The sequence below is a fragment of the Acipenser ruthenus genome, chromosome 19 (genome assembly GCF_902713425.1).
Source record: "Acipenser ruthenus chromosome 19, fAciRut3.2 maternal haplotype, whole genome shotgun sequence".
NCBI classification, from domain to species: Eukaryota; Metazoa; Chordata; class Actinopteri; order Acipenseriformes; family Acipenseridae; genus Acipenser; species Acipenser ruthenus.
The window spans coordinates 29,065,434-29,085,937 of record NC_081207.1 but is presented as its reverse complement, the minus strand read 5'-3'; the positions used below and the strand labels follow the sequence as shown (position 1 = coordinate 29,085,937).

At 42.6% G+C, this 20,504-nt stretch overlaps 1 protein-coding gene across 2 annotated transcripts in view; it reads left to right on the top strand.

Moving 5' to 3' along the window:
- LOC117424100 (coiled-coil domain-containing protein 102A-like) overlaps positions 1-18,580 on the top strand; it is a 39,560-nt gene extending 20,980 nt beyond the window's left edge. For both annotated transcript variants that reach the window (XM_034040183.3, XM_058992757.1), the window contains exons 4-9: positions 77-185; positions 1,171-1,287; positions 2,506-2,715; positions 8,699-8,869; positions 9,134-9,237; positions 14,729-18,580. In XM_034040183.3, coding sequence (XP_033896074.1) covers positions 77-185; positions 1,171-1,287; positions 2,506-2,715; positions 8,699-8,869; positions 9,134-9,237; positions 14,729-14,855 — 838 coding nt within the window. In that variant the 3' untranslated portion in view covers positions 14,856-18,580. The remainder of the gene's footprint in view (positions 1-76; positions 186-1,170; positions 1,288-2,505; positions 2,716-8,698; positions 8,870-9,133; positions 9,238-14,728) is intronic.
- Positions 18,581-20,504: the final 1,924 nt, after the last annotated feature.

Genomic DNA, 20,504 nt, shown 5'->3' with positions numbered 1-20,504 from the left:
GGCATTGTAAAAGCCAGTGATTCTTGTTTCATACCCCTCCGAGCTCCACAGCCCCTTGTGTGTTTCTCCTCCGCAGGGACAAGCTGTCTCTCAGTAAGAGCATCGAGAAGCTGGAGGCTGAGCTCAGCCAGTGGAAACTCAAATACGAGGAGCTCAGCAAGACCAGGCAGGAGACCCTCAAACAGGTGAGGGGTTAATGATGTGCTCACAGCCGGATACCACAGAGGAGGGGTGCACGAGTCTCTCTGGTATGCATCGCGCTGAAATCGGGTGTGGGGTTTTCATGTGCATACTGTAGGTCTGTAAGCATTGATCAACCCGGGTGAGTTTGGCATGTGAGGCGCTGCATATTTGTCTACAAATTCAAAATAATCCATTACAAAGGTGATTGGAAATTGGTGGGTTTCATATATATGTCAGATTTCCGGTACATTGAGTCCTGTGTACTGATGTCCTCCCATTCATGGAACACTGCAGATCATTTTAAAGCTCATTTAAAAAAAATTAAAGAGAAAACCTTTTTATGTTTAATAGATGTTTCTGAGAATCAGCTTGATCCTTGTAATGTTCACAACTCATTTAAAATATTCAAGTAATTCAAATATTCAAATGAGAAACGACTCATTGATTCCCCTGTATGTAATGTAAGATTACCCGTACTGGGTTTGTATTTGAATAAAATATTCATTTACTACCCTAGAGACTCTTAACTAGATAAATATCAAATCATACATCGTCCCACTGTACAAAGTCCACCCATTTTCTTAAGCCTAATTCCAGTATTTGTTCAGCATTGTGTCAATTTGTTTTAACGATGTGGCCAGTAGAGGGCTCCCTAATTACAGGCTGGATTCACAGCCGAGAAAGACAGACCCCATTAAAACAGAAACAAATGCTACCACAAGAGAAGACCAGTACGCAAAACCCATTAACATCCAACACATCAGCTTTTGACCAAGCTGTTTGTCCAGTACCTAACAGCACCGACAGAATAAATGTTGTCAATCTTCAGATCTTTCTAAATTTACCTTCCACACCAAGGCTATGTGAATCATGTAGATTAGTGTAGTTCAGTATTAGAAACATGCCATTCCAGGTGTGTATCAGAAATGAGCAATCCCAGGGCTCCAGACCCCCAGTATGTTGATCTCTCTCTGCCCCCCTGCCCAGCTGAACCTCCTGAAGGAGGTGCACCAGGATGAGCTAGGCCGCATGTCAGAGGACCTGGAGGATGAGTTGGGCGCCCGCTCCAGCATGGACAAGAAGCTGGCTGAGCTGCGAGGGGAGGTGAGGACAAGAGCGCTGGCTAATTAACCCCCACTTTATTAATCTAAAAACCACGCAGACACATCTGAGCTTGTTAGCTCTACTCTACACTGTGGCAAATTTCAGATTATAATGAAACCTTAAATGGGTAATACTGCTGTGCAGTTATTGAATTTATTGTGCAAGGCCACACACCATCAGCTGCAGCTGTTCTGTCTCCTTGGGATGAAATAAGAGTTTGCAAATGAAATGATAAAAGCTTGGTGTCAGTGGTGGATGAGGCATTGACGTTTAACCCTTTGCCCCCCGCCCTGTGCCATTACGCTCGGCTGCCTATCTCCTTGTGTGCAGTGTGATAAGCTGCTGTGAGCTCAAGGAGGATTACAACCTTTTACACAAACCGCCTGGAAAAAAAGCAGATTGGTGAACCCCGGCAGTGAGCTGAGGGGGACGGCTCTGGCTCTGTCTGCAGGCCTAGGGGCTCCAGGCTGCTGCTTGTACCACAGCCAGCTGGGGGCCAAGGGGCAGGCACAGTCACACAGACCCATTGCCTCACTGCACCTGGCACAGGCAGGGAGCCTGTCCTGCTGCACTGGAAGCAGGTCATCAATGCTGGAGCCGACATCATTCTGTCCAGCATCGTCTCTGCATCTGGGTTTGATCTCGGTTATTCCATCTCAAGCCCAATTCAATTAACTTTTTATTTTTGTATATGTATAACTGGAGTGATGGAAAACATTTGTGGGGGAAAAGTATTAATTTGGATTTCATAAAGATTTAATCAATGACTTATTAAATGGAATCCAAATAAATTATGCTCCACATGCACTCTCTGTTTTATTGCATGATTCCCCCACTATCTCCACAGCAAAAAGGTTAATTGAATTTGGTCCCTGTGGGTTTCATCTAGTCATTTCATCTAGTTTCAGTCCATTTCATATGGACCTGATCAAGGTCATTCACTTTACCATATTTTTATTAAAATATGCAGCCTACCTTTTTATTTATTTATTTTTTTTAATCTACACAGGAAACTCAGTTGTATAAGCGCTCCGATATAGGTAAAACAATGTCAACCCGAAACCCGATCCCAGAGATTTCTAACCTTTTTGTTAAAAGATTAAGATGCAGTCTAGTATAAAATAGTCCGATCCAAACTGAGTGGTGGCTGTTGTGTTAATTCCTATAGAAAGCTGTTCCATGTGTAATGCTAACCTGTATGGACTGGCCCTCTCTCAGATGGAGAGGCTGCAGGCGGAGAACGCGGTGGAGTGGGGGCGTCGGGAGCGCCTGGAGACGGAGAAGCTGACGCTGGAGCGCGACAACAAGAAGCTGCGCACGCAGATCGAGGACCTGGAGGAGCAGCTGGCGCGCAAACGCAAGCAGGCGGCCAGCGCCCTCGACACCGACCTCAAGAGCATCCAGAGCGAGCTCTTCGAAAGGAGCAAGGTGAGGACACCGCGGAGCAGACACTAAAACCTCCAGTCACTACATGGGGGGGCAAGGTGAGGGGGGTACAGGGGAGGTGAGGACACTGCAGAGCAGACACTCAGACCTCCAGTCACTACATGAGGGGGGTACAGGGGAGGTGAGGACAAGAGGGACAGACACAGACCTCCATTCACTACAAATTATTTCACCTCTAGTGAGAAAGGGTAGGAATATATACCTGTGTAAATATACATGGGGAGGGGAATGGATCGGTTCACCTCTATTCATCCAGGTCCTGTGTATAATTCTCTGTCCGCCTGTATGTCTTCATATAATATATCAGGCCAGGTCTGCATTTAAAAGAAACTATGAAAGAAATCTATTAGGAGATAAAAAACACTTACTGCCGGGGTTTATGAGGGCCATTAAGGGCTCAGTTGTTTCAGACACTGACGATTTATAGAGTTGGCTTAAAGCATTTTATGGGACAGGTCATACATTTCTAACCCTCCAGTTGCCACAGCCCTCAGGGTGCGGCAGGGACTTTGGTGTAGGGAGAGTCCTGTAGGTTTGGGAAGGATTGGACTGCAGACTTCAGGCTTCCAATTCAAAACCCCACTCTACGAGGTAAAGGTAAAAAATGGTGCCAGTAAATCTAAAGCAAAAACCTGGTTAATATAGATTTTAAGTAAAATAAATGAACAAATCAAAGCCTTTAATAATGCCTTTCTTCCCCGGTCAAGTCCCAGATGTTGTGACATCTGTACAGTATGTGCTGGGAAGACCATGTGACAGCTACATGGAGAAGTGTTAACACTTTAACCTCGTCAGGGTGCATCAGAAACGGTCGATTCCAGGTGGGAAAGGGTTAACCAGCTTGGTGTTGCTGGAATTGTTCCCTAGCAGTTTGACCTTGAAATCTGCACTCGCCACACATTGCTAAACAGATTTACAGCAGTGTCCGTACAGTTTTGCTCCAGTGCCTGTACATTTAATGCACCAACTATAGATTGCTTTCAGTTGCCCTACGCTAGCTATGAATTACTATGCAGTAAATTAAATTAAATATACATTGTTGAACCACTGTACTTGATTAAGTGCTGTAATTAGTTTCACATCATAGCACAAATGCAGAGCCTGTATATGTTTACAGTTTGATGGTCGGATGCCTGTGATCGTGCTCGTTCGCTATAAAAACAGTGTTATGTTGGGTTGTAATGGCAGATTATTCCCATGTTGCATTTATTCTTGTACATTTCCATAACATCCAGTAATGAACATTGTGGGTTTTGGTATCTGAGAGTCTGTTATACAGTCAGTGAAAATACATTCAGAAGTGCAGTACTAAAGGGATTCATCCTGTACAAAGTGCTTGGTAATGAGGGTCTTTAGACTGAGCAAATCTATAATACAGAACTCATAAGGTCAACTACGGATCAGTAGCTATGGTGACTTCATTTGTGTTTTATTTGCAAGAGGCATGCTTTTTTTTTTTTAAATAGACATTTGCCAATTGTTTTCTCCCCAATTTGAAGTGCCCAATTGTTATTTGTATCCCGCTTCACCGCTGCAACCCCCTGGCGACTCGGGAAACGGAGGCACGGGTCCTCCAAAACGTGCTCCTGCCAACCCGTCATTTTTCGCACTGCGGATCCACAGCGAGGCCACCAGACCTATAGTGCTGGAGGACACCACAGATCTGATGGCTCCACTGCAGAACCCCAGGCGCCCTGTCGGCCACAGGGGTCGCTGGTGCGTGGTGAACCGTGGATTGCCCTGCCGACCTAAGCCTTCCCTACCTGGGCGGCGCTCGGCCAATTGTGCGCCCTAACCCCCGTTCACGGTCGTCAGTGACATAGCCTGGATTCGACCCTGCAATCTCCAGGCTATACTGGACCTTTACTGGATGTGCCACTCGGGAGCCCCTGTAAGAGACATGCTTAAAGGATATGTGTCATGTAAAAATATAAATAAATACAAACAAAAGAGAGACTTCTAGGTAAAAGTTTTAAAGCCTTTCCCTGTACTAATTGCTTGTCTTTTTATGTTGATATAAAAAGCTGTCAGTTCCCTGTTTCCATTCCATTAAACCCAGCTTTATAATTTAAATCCGTCCGTTTTCATTGTGAGATGCTGATGAGTGTGTCGCAGCGCTTCCAACCGGGCCATTCTCCCTAACGAGCCGAGGGAAGAAAAACAAAAAAAAATGCTTGTAGATTGTCTTTTGCAAAGACAAAACATAACAGCAATGTTCTTTTAATGATTTATTGTAAAATAATGCATCTGTAGAAGTAAAATAGAGATGGATTACAGTCCCTAATGGGTAAATAGGAGTGAGCGAGGGAATGGTTTTGAGCATTAAAGAGGTAGATCGACCAATGAGAGAGCGAGCGAGCAAGAGAGACGGGGGATGAGAAAAGTAGAAAGCGCTGTTTCTTGAACGATCCTTGTGCTTTTACCAATCCTGTATGCTAATTAAACCTGTCTCCAGGCAGGCTGGTGGAGAGATTAAGCTGCAGTGGTAGCCGAGTGCTTCCTTGGAGCTGAGCTCCTTCTCTTTTAATCAGTGCATGCTGGTGTGGCCCCTGTGTACCTGGATTCCAGGGGTCGTGTCTGCCGGTCACAATTGCAGATCCGTACAGTTTGCCATCAGGAACAAAGGCAGATGGGTGTGGGGGGAGGGGGCATGACTGCAGGCAATTCTCCTTTTTCTGCTGGAAGTGTGAGTGGAGAGAGAGAGAGAGAAAGAGGGATGTTTTTGTGGGGTAGATTCACTCACCTGGATGATCTAATTACAAGAAATGAAAGGCTTTCTGTTTTGACAGCTGGTTGTTGTAGGAATGCTTGAAATCGGGTCCCCTATCACTGAGATAGTATGGTTAGAAGGCAGTGCACTCTTGTGGCTAGATCTTAAGGTTTAGATTGCTTGGTCTGAAGAAGTAAGAAGCAATGTGGATGTGGTTAGAGCAGGTATGGCTTAGTGGTTAGATTTGGGGAAACAGTTCTTGTTTAACAGCAATCCTTATGTGACAGAGAAGAGCACAGCAGTGTTCCTGTAGTGCTGTACCATCATCGTCTTCTTTATAACAAAAGGGGGGACATTGCTTTTATCACTGTATTAGAACAAAGAGGATATAGTATGTGTGTGTGTGAACAAAGCATTTCTGTTTACTGTAGACAAAAAGTAATGGTTATTGCCTACCTGAGTAGATTAGATTATTTTTTTTTTATCTACCATACATTAGCTCACAGACACACACACTGGCGCACATACTTGAACCTCTGGCAGCAGAGAAGTGAGGCATTGTGCTTCAGTGGGCTAAAGGCACTGTGTTGTAGCTGACAGTCTCGCTGTGTGCCGTCTGTTGCTCGGAGAGTCCCTCCTCAACCCACATTTCCGCTTCGCAGTGCCAGCAGTACCAGGCACTGCTCCAGCTGGCACCCTGATCTGCAGGGCTCCCCTGTGATCTGTCTCTCTGCTTCATTAGCAGGTGCTGCCAGGGCCCCTCATGTATTTGTTGTGTGTTTATTGACAAACATTTAACCAGGACAAGGTGACTAAAATGAATTTTGTTTTCTGTTTTCTTTTTCTTGCCAATTTTTCTTCTTTTTTTCCTACAAATCTGCATGTATGTACACAAACAAATCTGTACTTGTATCAAAATTTGTACACAGGTCACAAGATTTCAGATCCCAGGTGTTATTGTACCAATAAGATCCTGTCATTCTACCCATTTTTCCATTTATATATTAACTGTTTCAACAGAGCAGACCAGTTCACTGTCTCTGTTTGCACCCAAACGTGATTGGTTATTTTTCTTTTAATTCTCATTTTCTTTGGCTTCACTTGTATTACCCTGCTCATATCCTCAGCCACCTGTTCCAGTTCTTTTCTAAGATTTGACAGTAGTGCTGTTTTGCTGTTCTTTTCCCTTCCCCCTTCACTCCCCCCTGTTTGTTCTTCACCTCTCTATTCCACCCCCCCGTTTCATGTTCATGTCGTATTGATCCTGCAGTAGCAGTGATGGTCTACATATACACATCAAAGAGCAAAGAGCTTGTGTCAGTGAGAGAGCAGCGCCCTTCAGATCTGGCAGTGCCTGTTTTGTCAGGGTCTAGCCCGGAGGCGTTCTGTCTCTTGCTGCTTCCAGCCCCTCTGAACCTCTGAACGAGGCTCCAGGGATTCTTCTTATCACTGGTAGTTTACACAGTGTTGAATTTGATGAGGTGGTGCTTACATACAGCAGTAGTATTAGCAGTACATTTGTGTGGATTTGAAGACAAATGAAATACAGCCTGTCAAAGTTGTAGGGAAGCAAGCCTCAGCTGTCATGTGAATTCTGTCATGATACAGCCTCAAAAATAGAATGATCACGTAACACCTAAAACGGCAATTAACCGTTTAACATACCCAGCTTAGTACAGTGGAGAATATTTAGGAGATGGTCACAAAACGTATACATCTAGATTTTGTTTTGTTTTTGTTTCCCCTTTAATTTCTGTTTTATATTTGTATTTTTTCAGTTAAACAACAAGAATACTAAATATATTCAGTGATGTTAGTGAAGTGCATTAAATACTGGGGTTGGGATTTACACTGCCGTGCTTTTTCCTTTATTATTTCTTTGTATTCTTTAACCTAGAGAGAGCCCTTACATTGATTTAAAGAGATTAAATCACACAACCACACAGAGAAAAGTAATAGAGTGATGATGCAACTGGACAGTTCTAATACTGTATCGTAAAATATTTACTAGTACTAAACTAATAGTTAGACAAACGTTTCGACAACAGGTCTTTATCCGTGTTGTTGTATGCCAACACGTTAACCTATGGACATTTTTATTTTAAAATTTCGAGTGACAAATTATTATTTAGGCCTAAATCTAGAATCGCTTTTACGTCAAGCAATCCAGAGAGGTGGGCGGGCTACTGATCAAGGAAGACATATCCACTCTGAATATGCTCGGTGTCTGGCCAGCAGGGTTCGCTGTTGCACGATGAGGAGCACAAGTCCTTGCCACCCCTGGGAGCTTCGGAGCCTATGTGACGCCCCCTTCGGACTCCCCTGCAAAGTTTTCTTTAGTACTGCTGTATTACAGGAAGGGGTAATTGGATTCACTTTTTCTTTGATTCTGCCACCACTCCCAATCTCTTGATAGGCCGCTCTTTCTTATTAATAGATGTAAGTGGCCCTGGGGGTGAATTAGATGCTCTGCTCATCCCAGATTCTTCCACATATTATTAATGACCTGCTGTTCCTCCCAGCCACACGTGACAACCCGGGTCGGCCTCCTCCACGAGTCATTTCAGAGAAATCATGAACCCATATTCCTTTAAATACGGAGCTATGTCGGGCTGCCCTTGGACATTTGCAGGTTCAGTTCCCACTTTTCATTCATTATGTATAACGCTGCCTTCTTCCAGGAGTAAAGTGACTGAACAAGTTAACCAGACCATCAATTATTAACTCGTACAGTAAAGTGTCTTATTCTGTTGATACTGTAAGTGTATGTCAGCAGAATTGGCAGCTATCAGATTGTACCCTGCTTGGCAGAATCTTTTACAATTTCCTGTCACTCCTGATTAGTGTAAAAGTTTGTTAATCAAATTCTGTGATGCCGTTTCTGTGCATCCTCTTGTGAATGGAACGTATTCTGCTGTACTAAGCGTTCTGTGACGATAGAGTTCCCTCTGCTTTTTTTGGGACGCATCCCAGCTGGAATATAGTGGTGCGATAAGCTGATCTGTTGATATCACTGGTCACGTTGTAGGAAAGCTTTCTTTATGTAAGCTGTTAACTGTGTAGATCCGTAATCATTGGGAGCTCCACCAACTCCGCTAACCAAACCAACCTGACCATGCCCACTGTTGCCCTGTGCAAGCCTGGCTGTGTGTGAATGCTGGCGTCCATGCTTTGAATTAAATGTTGAAAAGCTGCCTTCATGCATGGTTGGTGGTTAAGAGTTTTAAAAGGGGTCTGTGTGATTGCTCCCTGCAGGAGCTGTCAGACATGCGGCACGTCCACTCCAAGTTGAAAAAGCAATACCAGGAGAAGATGGCGGAGCTGGCCCACGCCAACAGGAGAGTGGAGCAGCACGAGGGGGAGGTGAAGAAACTGCGACTGCGCGTTGAGGAGCTCAAGAAGGAGCTGGCCCAGGCAGAGGACGAGGTGAGCCGCGGAGGGGCAGTGGAGACTGCGCTGGCGAGCTAGAGTGTGTACATGCATCTAGTGTGGGGTCGTGTAATGGGAAAATACAGATTGTGGGTTTCTGGAATGCAAACTAGGTGAGGGATTGGTGCAGCTGAGGGATTGCTTTTTTCAAGAATAGCCTAAAAGTAAGAGAGCTGGATTAGTTAAGGACCCACACCCCACCCCACCCCCACGCTCTGTATTTCATTAACATTTCCACATTGCTGTTTTGTCTGTTTTCAGCTTGACGATGCTCACAACCAAACCAGGAAGCTCCAGAGGTCCCTGGATGAGCAGACCGAGCAGTCGGAGAACACCCAGGTGCAGCTCGAACACCTGCAATCCAGGTAAATGCAGACAACGCCTCAATCAGACTGCAGATGAATGCACAGGCAGCCTGCCTTCCACACTTGTTAAACCTATTGCATTGTCACCACTTTTATTTTTCTGTTGTGATCGATGTTATATTAAGTGGCTTTTAACCTTGCAGCTGTTTTAAGATCACCTCTTTTATCAAAACCAAACCCCTTTCTTTCATTATTTGAATTGTGCAGTTTTTGGGGTCACGTATTGTGCTTCTGCCCCTATATTTCCTCCTGTGTTGGCTTCCCCTCACTGGGTTTATTGGAGGAACCCCCTTCCGTCCTTTCTCCTCCTTGTCCTCCATGTACCAGCATTGTCACTTTCATATTGCCTCGGTCTGTCAGCCTTCTTTCTGAAGTAGTCAGCCAATCAGACAGGCAGGCAGCTAGCCACTAAATGACTAGTTACCATAGCAACATAAAGGCTTTTGTCCTGCCCATCCCATTCCTTGCTGGCATCAATACAGCTCACATATAAGCTCCTCGAGTTGTTTACTAGGTTTGATAATGTCACTGGGTAACAGTATTGCTTAAGTAAATGCAATCCTGTGTGACACTTGGCTCTGATTCCAGTACTGTAGAAAAAGACCAAAGTCTTGATTTCATTGCCTGCAATTTAACAGTCAGTGTCCCGATTAAATGTCCTAATGTCTTGTTCCCGATTTGTAACATCATTTTTACATGTCTTACTGTCCCTGCAGAGTTGTACTATGGTAGCTGACCATATGAAAATGACTTGAAGCATAAGGTGAAACATTTTTACTCTAGCCCCTTTCACACTGGCATGCTCTACCCAGGTTGCGACCTGGTGTTATTGCGGGTTGGCTACGCAGTTTCACACTTCTTTTGAAGAAGCAGGGTCAACCTGGGCGACAGAAGCAAATGCACAATGTGCATATCAATGCCTCGGAAGCAGCTTGTTACTGACACTTCTATCCAAGCTTCTCTGGACTGAACCGTCGGCCCAAATGTTGATCAGAACAAATGTTTCTTCATCCCTGCTGCAATCTGGCTCAGGGTGTGTCTCAATCAACAAAAATATGGCTAAACAGAATAAACAGAAATGTCCCTTGCGGAAGTGAAACCTTCACACAGATGTGGCTGTTTGTTATTTCATCGGCTTATCATCATGCATTTTGTCTTGCTCAACCTGGGTCAAAATGTGACGACCCACATTCTGAGATGGGTCACTGCCACCTGGCTACGACCCAAGTACGTGGTTTCACGCTACACTATGACCCGGGTAGCCAGAACACCGGGTCGGGACCTGGGTAGGAGTGCCAGTGTGGAAGAGGCTTATGATAGCTGACCTTATGAAAATGACTTGAAGCATAAGGTGAAAACAGGATAATGCTGTGGTATTTTACCATGAGAATCTGTAGACAGGCAAACAAGACGTGAACCTTAAGGTCTCTTTAAATCATATTACATTTTCATTGTAATACACTGGCATTATCATTGCCTGCACTTTGTGGTCACTGCCCAGTTAAGTACACATACAGCATGCACACCACCGTTCTATGTATAATATTTATTGTAAGCTCGTAAGCCATGCATTTCATCCCCTGAGCAATGTGCAATATCAAAAATATGTGAACAGTTTCAGTTATTCACCATTTGGAATAGTAAAGTTGTATCGGGATAGATTACATCTCAGTGCCGTGGGGGCTTTTTCTGCAGGCATTACTGCAAAGAGAGGGGGGTCCAGGGCAAGAATCCAAGGCATGCCCTGCTAATGAACTCTGAATATGCAGCCCTTGATGCTAGGATCCAAAACTGACGAGTTGCCCTAATTCACTGCACTGTGAGGGGTTGAAGCAGGTGAAGTCGAGCCAAGAGAGGTGCTCTAGTGACTAACGGTTGATTTATTCCGGTATATATTTGTAAAGTGTTCACAGGGGATCATACTCACTGAGATGTAACATCTCATTTGCATAGGCTGCTTTTGTCAGGCGGCAGCACTTTTCAGTAAAGTCGGTAATCAGCAACGTTACTAAAATATATTCTAAGCACATAGGACGATTAAAAAAAAATGAAAAAAGTAAAGACATTCAGTTTTGTAGAAACATGAGCAAAACGCCAATGAAAACAGTATTTCAGTATTCAGAAAATATAGCAGTATTTTCGCTAATGGAGGAGATACCTAATTCTGGACTACCCACTTCAGGGGATTTATTTAACTGCAGTTGAAAACAAGAGATGCAATGAAGTCATACACCCAAAACAAATATTATAATGACTGAATGATCGCTGCAGCGGAATGCATGAGAATACTAGGTGGGGGTTTGATGACATATTTACAGAAAACCAGACAAACAATTCCCATCAAAGCACCTCTTTAAACACGGTTTATTAAAAGGAAACTATCCAATATGGAATACGACTGGAGTAAGCTTATCTGCAACATATCTTTAAGCAAATATTTTTTATTCTCCTTCAAATGAATGTTTTTTTTTTTTTTTAAACAAGCATTCTGCCAAGCAGTCTTCTGTGTCGTACAGATCAGCCTATTTTTTGTAAAATTGTAGATGTAGCAGTGATTTGAAGACAATTTTTTTTTTAAATAACTTGACTATCATCTGGTTGCAATCGATGTTCACTTTGAGTATTTTCTGTGTGTGTGTGTGTGTGTGTGTGTGAGAGAGAGATCCTGAAGGAAGGCTCCAGGTCTACATCTTTAGGAGGCACATGGGATAGTACTTTGTTGTATTGTTTTAGTCTTTTTGTTTTTTAAAAGCCTCATAAAATTGCTCTGCATTTTGTGGTCTTCCAGTCCATTACCATAAAGTTAATGTCTAAATCAATAAGAGGTACACAGGCTGGGACTGGGGCTGGGATTGTACTCTGCTTTTTTTTGTTTGTTATTGCATTAAAGACACAGCAGTAAAAGCCAGGGATCACTTGATAATTCTGCTTCTTCCATCTCCACCCAGCCAAGTGCCAATCGCATTTTATTGATTGATTAAGGGTCATTAGTTTTAGTTAGTTCATTTTCTTTTTATATAGTGTGAATGTTCCAAATTAAATACACTTCTTTACAGAGTTTCTTTCCAATTCACATGTGCTTCAGTTTGTTTAGGGTGTGCCATGGAAATACCCACGTGTGCCAGGAAAATGCTTTTAGATGAATCATTTTCTTTAATACGAAGAACACGCTATGTGGGTACAAGATCAGCAGATTAGCAAATACCCACACAAAGACTTTTTTAGTCAGGAAGCTTCCAATGCAACTAAAATACAGCGCTACCATGTCATATGGGGAGCATGACGACTTGAATTGTGGTCCTGACTACAGCGTTATAGAGGGTTAGTATTCAGTATGTGAGTGCAGATCACATTTATCCAGGACTGTTGCAAGTTAGTTGAATATTTTCCGTACTGGGGAAGGTTGTTCCATGTTCCTATGCCAAAGTGAAGGGAGGCAAGTATTGCCCTTGTGTGGTCAGAGCTGAGGGATTGTGAGACAGTGTGGGCTTGTGGTCATGTCTGTGCAGCCTGGCTTCTCAAGCTGAGGAGAGGATGGGGGAGACCCTTGATTTGAAGCCCAGTTCAGGTGCTGTCCTTGGAAGGGAATGCCTTCCCTTGACGTCCTCAGCAGCGCTGAATTGCAGGTACTGCTGGTTACTGTTCAAATGGGGAATCTCTCGCTTGTTCTGAAGAAGTAACCGCTTTTTGTACTTGCTTTCCAATCCCATATTGAATAAGCTCTTTCAGAAACTTTTTTTGTATTTCACTGCCTGCCTGTGGAGGAGATTAATGGCCACTCACCTTAGTATGATGCATGTAAGTGTCTGGGCTCAATCTAAAAGCTTTTAGCGAGTGGATGACTGGTCAAAACACCATTATATGTAATTTAGCACCATTAAAATGCTCACAGTTCTCGTCAGTGTTTCCTGGCGCCCACAGAGAGCGACGGGATCATCTTCATCTTGTTACTGTGGTGGATTTCTGTGGGACCAGATGCAGCTACCTTCTTCTGGAGATTAACCCTTGACTCTCACAAAAACGAAAGACTATGAATTAAATGGTTATCTGCAACTGTTCTTTTGATTGCAACTTGGATAACAAAACAAAAAATCTGCTGAAAATGTGTGTGTGTGTGTGTGGCCATGTTTCTTTTTCTAAGTTTACTTAAATATACGTATGTGTGTTTTAATGTGCATGCATTGGTTATGTGTGTATGTGCTTATTTATAGGGTGAGCTTCTAAAATGTGTTGCCTTCTCTGTGTATCGCAGTGAATAAACACTCTTAACCCCATCGGGACTTGCCATTAAAAACAAGTCCTCCTGCATATATCTCAATGAGACGGTCTTTCCAAAAAACTATACCTGAAACTCATCAAACCTGCAAATCAGCCTTATAATGGACCATCTAAAAGTGATCTTAAGAGCCGGGTGGTAGTCAGATTGTTTCAGGAAGGAGAACTTTTTCAGATACAATGGAAGTGGAACAGCAGCATGTCACACAGACCTCAGAAAGGTATTTACATAGTTAATTGGAGGGAGGGTGGAGGGTGGAGGGGGGGGGGGGGGGCAGGGGTTAGATCATCTTTACCAATGCAATAATTACAATTTTATTTATTGACTTTCGGTTAAGTTTTATATCCGTCTTATACAGTTATGTGTTGCAAAACTGACAGGTCTGCTGAGACTGGACATCTTGTGCGATCAAATTTCACACTTTGTTCTCCAGTGTCCACGGAGAATGGATTATGTTCTGTGTTAAATAAATTACACTAGACCTAATCAAATAAAGAGTTAGAGCAGCACTGTTGCATCTCGGTTCATAAGACCATCGAAAGCCTGACTGCTCTCTCATTTGAATTGCCCTTCTCTTCGTGCATGAGTAATTGTGATGATGTGACCCTATTTTACAGTCCCAAATAAAGATCATGCGCTAATAATATTAAATCCCTTTTTAATATTTACTAAAATGCTACGCACGTCTGCATCTAGCGGTTGGCATGTTGTTACAAAGTAGTCTCCAATGGGGTCCTTTCCTTTTAAAGCACCATGGAGGGGGTTTTTCTTGATGCCACGATTGCAGTAAAATGGCTAAACAAATCTCTTCTGATTTGTATTGATCGATTCACCACATAAAGGTGTGCTGATCAGATTTTGGAGATGATCTGATCGAAGGTGAATAACTGGCTTTTTATTTGGCAGGTGGGTTCATAATTGTGTTTCCTGCTGCAGGTCATCTTTACAAACAAGATTGTCTGAAGTGCACAGATACTTTCTGCCGCTCTCATTGGGACAGGGAACTAAGCGTGCACCTAGTGCTCAGCATATTCGCTTATCCCTCTGTCTTGGTCGCTCGCATGTTCAAAGAGCTTGCTTGTGATAATAACAATTGTAAATATCAGTTTAAAAGTAGATAAATAAATAACAGCCTGCCACTGCTTTGCCTAGGTGTATAATGTATGCAGCCTGATCTAAAAAGAAAAAAATATATATGAATTGTTTTCCACCCAGGCTGCGTCGGCAACAAAACCCATCTCTGTTTGATAAGATTCGGAGCGCCAGGTTCAGCGAGGACCCAAATGAGGTGGCCAGTGATCCTGACGAGGAGGAAGAGGAGCTGCAAATCCAGATTCCCTAGTGGACAGACTCTCTGTGAGGCGTCATCGACCTCAAACACACACACACACACACACACACACACACGGGCCAGGTGACCTTCTAAGAGCGCTGTTACTCTCGTCAATGGCTGACAAACTGGCGGACCTGCTTATAGTGCTGGTATTGTGGATGTCTGAGAGAAGATGGCACATGTTTTGTGTGGCAGCCGCCCACTTTGTTTATCAGGCCCTTCTGGGATATGTTTGCCCACCAAGGTCACTGGCTTATATCCTTCTACAATATTGCTTTTGGGAAAAAAAGTCTTCATGCTGGCTTTTCTGTTTTCTCAGCTAGTGAAACTGTAAAGGGTATAAATGACCTTGTTGAAATCCCAGGGTGCTGGTTATGTTTAAACCACGCCTGAGGCATCCGTACTGAGATTGCACACAGCTCAGGACGCTCCTGCAGGTTCAAACTGTGATTCAAGTGGTGTCCGAGAGGGTTATCTGAAATGCATCTCTGATCTGTGGATCATTTCTACTGACCTCCTAGAAACCAGCAGCCAGCATGTCGGCAACATTGCTGTGGCCCAATGTGTGTATGTAATGATTTAACTTTGAAACTGATGTTTGTGCTGAATTGGAACGACAGGCGTCGGGAGACGGCACATTCAAAAGCAATAAACCTTCAAGTATTATTATTATTATTATTATTATTATTTATTTCTTAGCAGACACCCTTATCCAGGGCGACTTACAATCGTAAGCAAATACATTTCAAGTGTTACAGTACAAGTAATACAATAAGAGCAAGATAAATAAAATTACTTTGGTTCAAGCAAGTACAAGTGTGACAAAATACAATTCAATACTACAGCAGATAACAGTGACAGTTACATCAAGTATATTTAAAAATAATGATGCTGTTAGGGGACCAAGCCATTGTCACTGTTACAATGGACATTATTGAACTTTTAATGATTGTTATTACATGTTCTATTTACCTGTATAAATACTTGGATCCAGTATGTGCAGTGCTCTAGGGTGGTGAATGCACCTCTTCACCTGGTTCATTGTAATTGAGGTTGTATATTTTTAGGGGATGAACACTGACCCCCATATTTCCCCCCTTAAGAGTGTTCCTTTACATCTGCAGGTGGAGTCTATAGTGACAGATCTTTTGAAGTCTCAGCAATAATAGAGCAAGACTTTCTGAAACACTGTACAGAATGTTTGCACAATATCAGTGCATTGAAATTGCAAGCTGCTCCCTAACAAATGTTTGAACACACAGGGGGTTACCTGGTCCACTTCTTGGAAATGAGGACATAATTATCTGATTACAGGCATGTGAGGTCATTATTGACCGCCCCCACAGGCAACAGCTGTTACCACGGAAACTAGATAAATCAGGCCATGGCGGAAATCAGGCTCTTGAGAGAGAGAAATGGATATATACGTTTTTAATTAAATTTAAAATACTCAAGTGCTGTTTATACGTGCATTTGCTAATGTCTAAATCCAACCCTTATTTGATGGTGGTGTATTGTGTTGTCGTCAACAACAGAATAGTCACCGGCAAATGTGTTTTGATAAAAAGTAGATGCTGCTGACATCTGGTCAAAACTGCTTCCAGCTACCCCTGGAGGTTGACCTCAGATGGCAACCTCCAATCAGATCACAGATACAGCATACACGATTGTTACATTTTTAAATGTATCTGAATTAAGATCAACTTCTGGCAGACACCATCACCATAATCCACTTTATTCTGATATTGACTATCAGTTTCAATTTCATAAAATTACCCTACAATTATGAGGGGAGACTCATTTCGGGGTAGCTGTTGCGAAGGAGCAAATATTGTTAAAAGGAACAGTAGAATAGAGTAGCAACCGACCAGAGCTGGCTAATGATCTAAATGTCTTTACATGACCTTTGTATATTATGTGATTGTGCATAGGACAGTGATCCATAGTGGGTTAATGTCGGAGCTCCTCCTTTGTTTATGGGAGCAGGGGGAGGGTGGTAAATCCATGCATTGTTACTCTGTAAATGTGCCCCGGAGGATGTGGTTTTGAATCTCATTTTAATTTGCACTCTGGTCTTACTCAGGGTGTAGGTAAATGCATTATATTACTGGATTGCAATAAAATGAAAGATCATTGTGCTGGCTTTCATCTTGCAGGTGGACTGATGTGGAGGTAACAGCAGACTTGCATATAAACCCGTTCTGAGTATTTTGATATGGAATATCAAACGATTAAATGATTTAAGTTTTGTTTTAAGGTGATTGTTTTTTTTTTCAATATTGAGGGGTGGATACAATAACAAAAATTATGTTCTTTGTTAGCGTTCATACATATTTGTTAATGATCTTACCTTTGAAAAGGTTAAAGCAGCTATTCTAACCTGAAGAAGTTCTGCTCTGTCTCGCTTGCATGCGATTCTGTCACAACAGAAGCTGCTGTTTGCGTCACACATCTGCTAACACGACTGGAGTATTGCTGCTGGCAATCTTTAGCAGCATTACACCAGTTGTTTCATACATTTTTGAAGCCATACTCTATGTACTTGCTTTGTGAACAGCTTGTACTATAAACCACAATGGCTGGCTTGGAAAGGTGCATTACAATTAGCAACACAATCTCAAGGAAGACTTTATAGAGCCCATAGGAGAGCTATGTCATTCCAGACCTCCAGACCATTTTTCCCCCCAGTAAACTGCAGTGGGATATAACCCATCATTCCAGTAAGTTTATTATGGCATAACACTAACTAGCATCCTTTGACTGTCTCACGTAATCACGAGGCTCTGCATTTCCCACCCGACATTCCAGAGAAACATATGCATGTAGTTTAAAGCATTGCTGGCATTTCAGTAGTCAACATTGTGAAGGTGTCCCTTTTACTAGTTATTGCCTTGTGTTTGATAACCCAACCATCCATATAACTGCAGTAATACACTACAGGCAAGCTAGACGTTTTAAAAATGGCTTTTATTGCAACAACCAAGACCCAGAAGAACAGCGATTGTCATCTGAAATGGGGATTTTTTTTTTGTATATTATTATTATTATTATTATTATTATTATTATTATTATTATTATTATTATTATTAGTGTTAATTGTAATACAGTATTCTAATTTGAACGGCTCCCTTACTAGTAATGTGTTTTCAGATAAGTTCCTGTTTATTTATTGTTGTTGTACATCTGCTTCAGCCCAGTGTTGTAAACTGTTTGTTTCATATTAAGAACCGATGTATAAGATATTACAAAGAAAGGGTGCTAGGTCACTAAGTTCTGTTTTTATACTTTTTACGTACTGTGTCTTGAACCAAAGATTCTGCTATCTATCTTGCTGTCGCTTCTGTTGAATCGTGTTTGTTTCTCATGCTTCCTGGGGGTGCTCAAGCACTACAGACCCACACTGTGTGCTGATTGCATTTGCAGAAAGAAAAAGCAAATGCTTCTTGCTATTTTTATAACATTGTTTTTTGGCTGGTAGGTAAACTCTACACCGGTGCAAAAAGAATGAAAACGCAAGGCCTTGATTACTTTTATATCTGTACCAGTTGATTTTCTGGAGCTTGGAACTGGCTACTCTACTTTAAAACACATACACACACGATACTAAACACTACTAATCCAGAGTATTCTATGTATGTTATGTATCTTAAAAAGTAATTATATATTTTTTACTGTTTTACTTTTTTTGTACCAATCCCTGAAAAAAATCATTTAATAAAGGTGAAAAGTCTTCAGTCTGTTGTGTTTTCAATATGATATACCCACGATAGCAATAATCCTCCACTGAGAGTCAACACGAGGAATCCGTTTCATGTATTATGAATGGAGAAAATGTTTCAGATATGCCATTAGTGCTGTTTTTCTGCCACCGAGAACAACTTAAATGTATGCCTTGCTGAATTCCCTCTAAGACATTAATTCTAAAAGTTGAGCTGTGGCTATTTAAGTGCTTGTATTTTGGAGCTGGAGAAAACAAGATACTGTACAACAGCATAGGCACAGAGCATGCTTTCCCATAAATTGGGGTCCTTACTATAGTATAATAATTCCCTGCTGGTAGGAAAAATATTGGAAATGTGTTCACTCTAGTCTAGTGAGCTCATTTCGCCCTTTTCTATAAGTTATTCAACAATTTTAATTCACTCCAGTCATTATTATTATTTATTTCTTAGCAGACGCCCTTATCCAGGGCGACTTACAATTGTTACAAGATATCACATTATTTTTACATACAATTACATTATTTTTTTTTTTTTATTTTTTTTTTTTTACATACAATTCCCCATTTATACAGTTGGTTTTTTTTTTACTGGAGCAATCTAGGTAAAGTACCTTGCTCAAGGGTACAGCAGCAGTGTCCCCCACTGGGGATTGAACCCACAACCCTCTGGTCAAGAGACCAGAGCCCCTAACCACTACTCTACACTGCTGCCCTCATATCTCAAAGCATTTGTGAAATCTTGCAGCCTAGCTTTGGGAGTAATGTATTTTTGGTTCCTGGGTAGTAAGTGTTATTTCCTAATTGCTTATGCCTCAAAAGTATAGAAAATGGCTATTATTCCCCACAAACTTTGCTTTTGTGACCAGGACAGTGATATTTTGAAATTTACCTATTTCCAATGAGAAAACGGACGAATTTGTGTCTTTTTGTTCACATAAAGTCAGAAAAAAACAACATATGAATCCAAATGAACATGTATTTGTGGGCTCCCGAGTGGCTCATCCAGTAAAGGCGCTCCGCGCGGAGTGCAGGATGTGCCCTATAGCCTGGAGATCGCAGGTTCGAATCCAGGCTATGTCACAGCCGACCGTGACCGGGAGTTCCTAGGGGGCGGCGCACAATTGGCTGAGCGCTGCCCGGGTAGGGAGGGCTTAGGTCGGCAGGGGAATCCACGGCTCACCGTGCATCAGCGACCCCTGTGGCCGATAGGGCGCCTGTGGCTCTGCAGCGGAGCCGCCAGATCTGTGTTGTCCTCCGGCACTATAGGTCTGGTGGCATTGCTGTGGATCTGCAGTGCGAAAAATGACGGCTTGGCAGGAGCACGTTTCGGAGGACGCGTGTTCCAGCCTCCGTTTCCCGAGTCGGCGTGGGGGTTGTGAGCGGTGAGCCGGGGATACAGATAATAATTGGGCATGCTAAATTGGGGTGAAAATCAGGGTAAAATAATTGGCGACGACTAAATTAAAAAAAAAAAAAAAAAAAAAAAAATGAACATGTATTTATACTAAAGTAATACAAAAATGACTACAAAAGATTTAGAAGTGATTAGTTTTTCGAGATTTACGATTATATTGTAAATCACTTTCACGAATCAGCCCCCAAATGTAGTCTCCCATCATGTTCTCGTTATACTGTCCTTCATTGACCGCTCATCCAGGAGCCTCAAAGCCGTGCTGCTCCATAATGGTAACAAGTACCCGTCTCTTCCCCTGGCTCACTCGGTGCACCTCAAAGAGGATTACAACAGCATCAAGACCTTGCTGGACGCCTTGAAGTATGATGAGTACGGCTGGGACCCCCGGAAGGTGCTGATGCCACCACTGCACATCAAATTGGGCCTTATGAAACAATTTGTCAGAGCTCTAGATAAGGAGTCGGCAGCCTTCAAGTACCTTCAAGACTTCTTCCCTAAGCTGTCTGAGGCAAAGGTCAAAGCC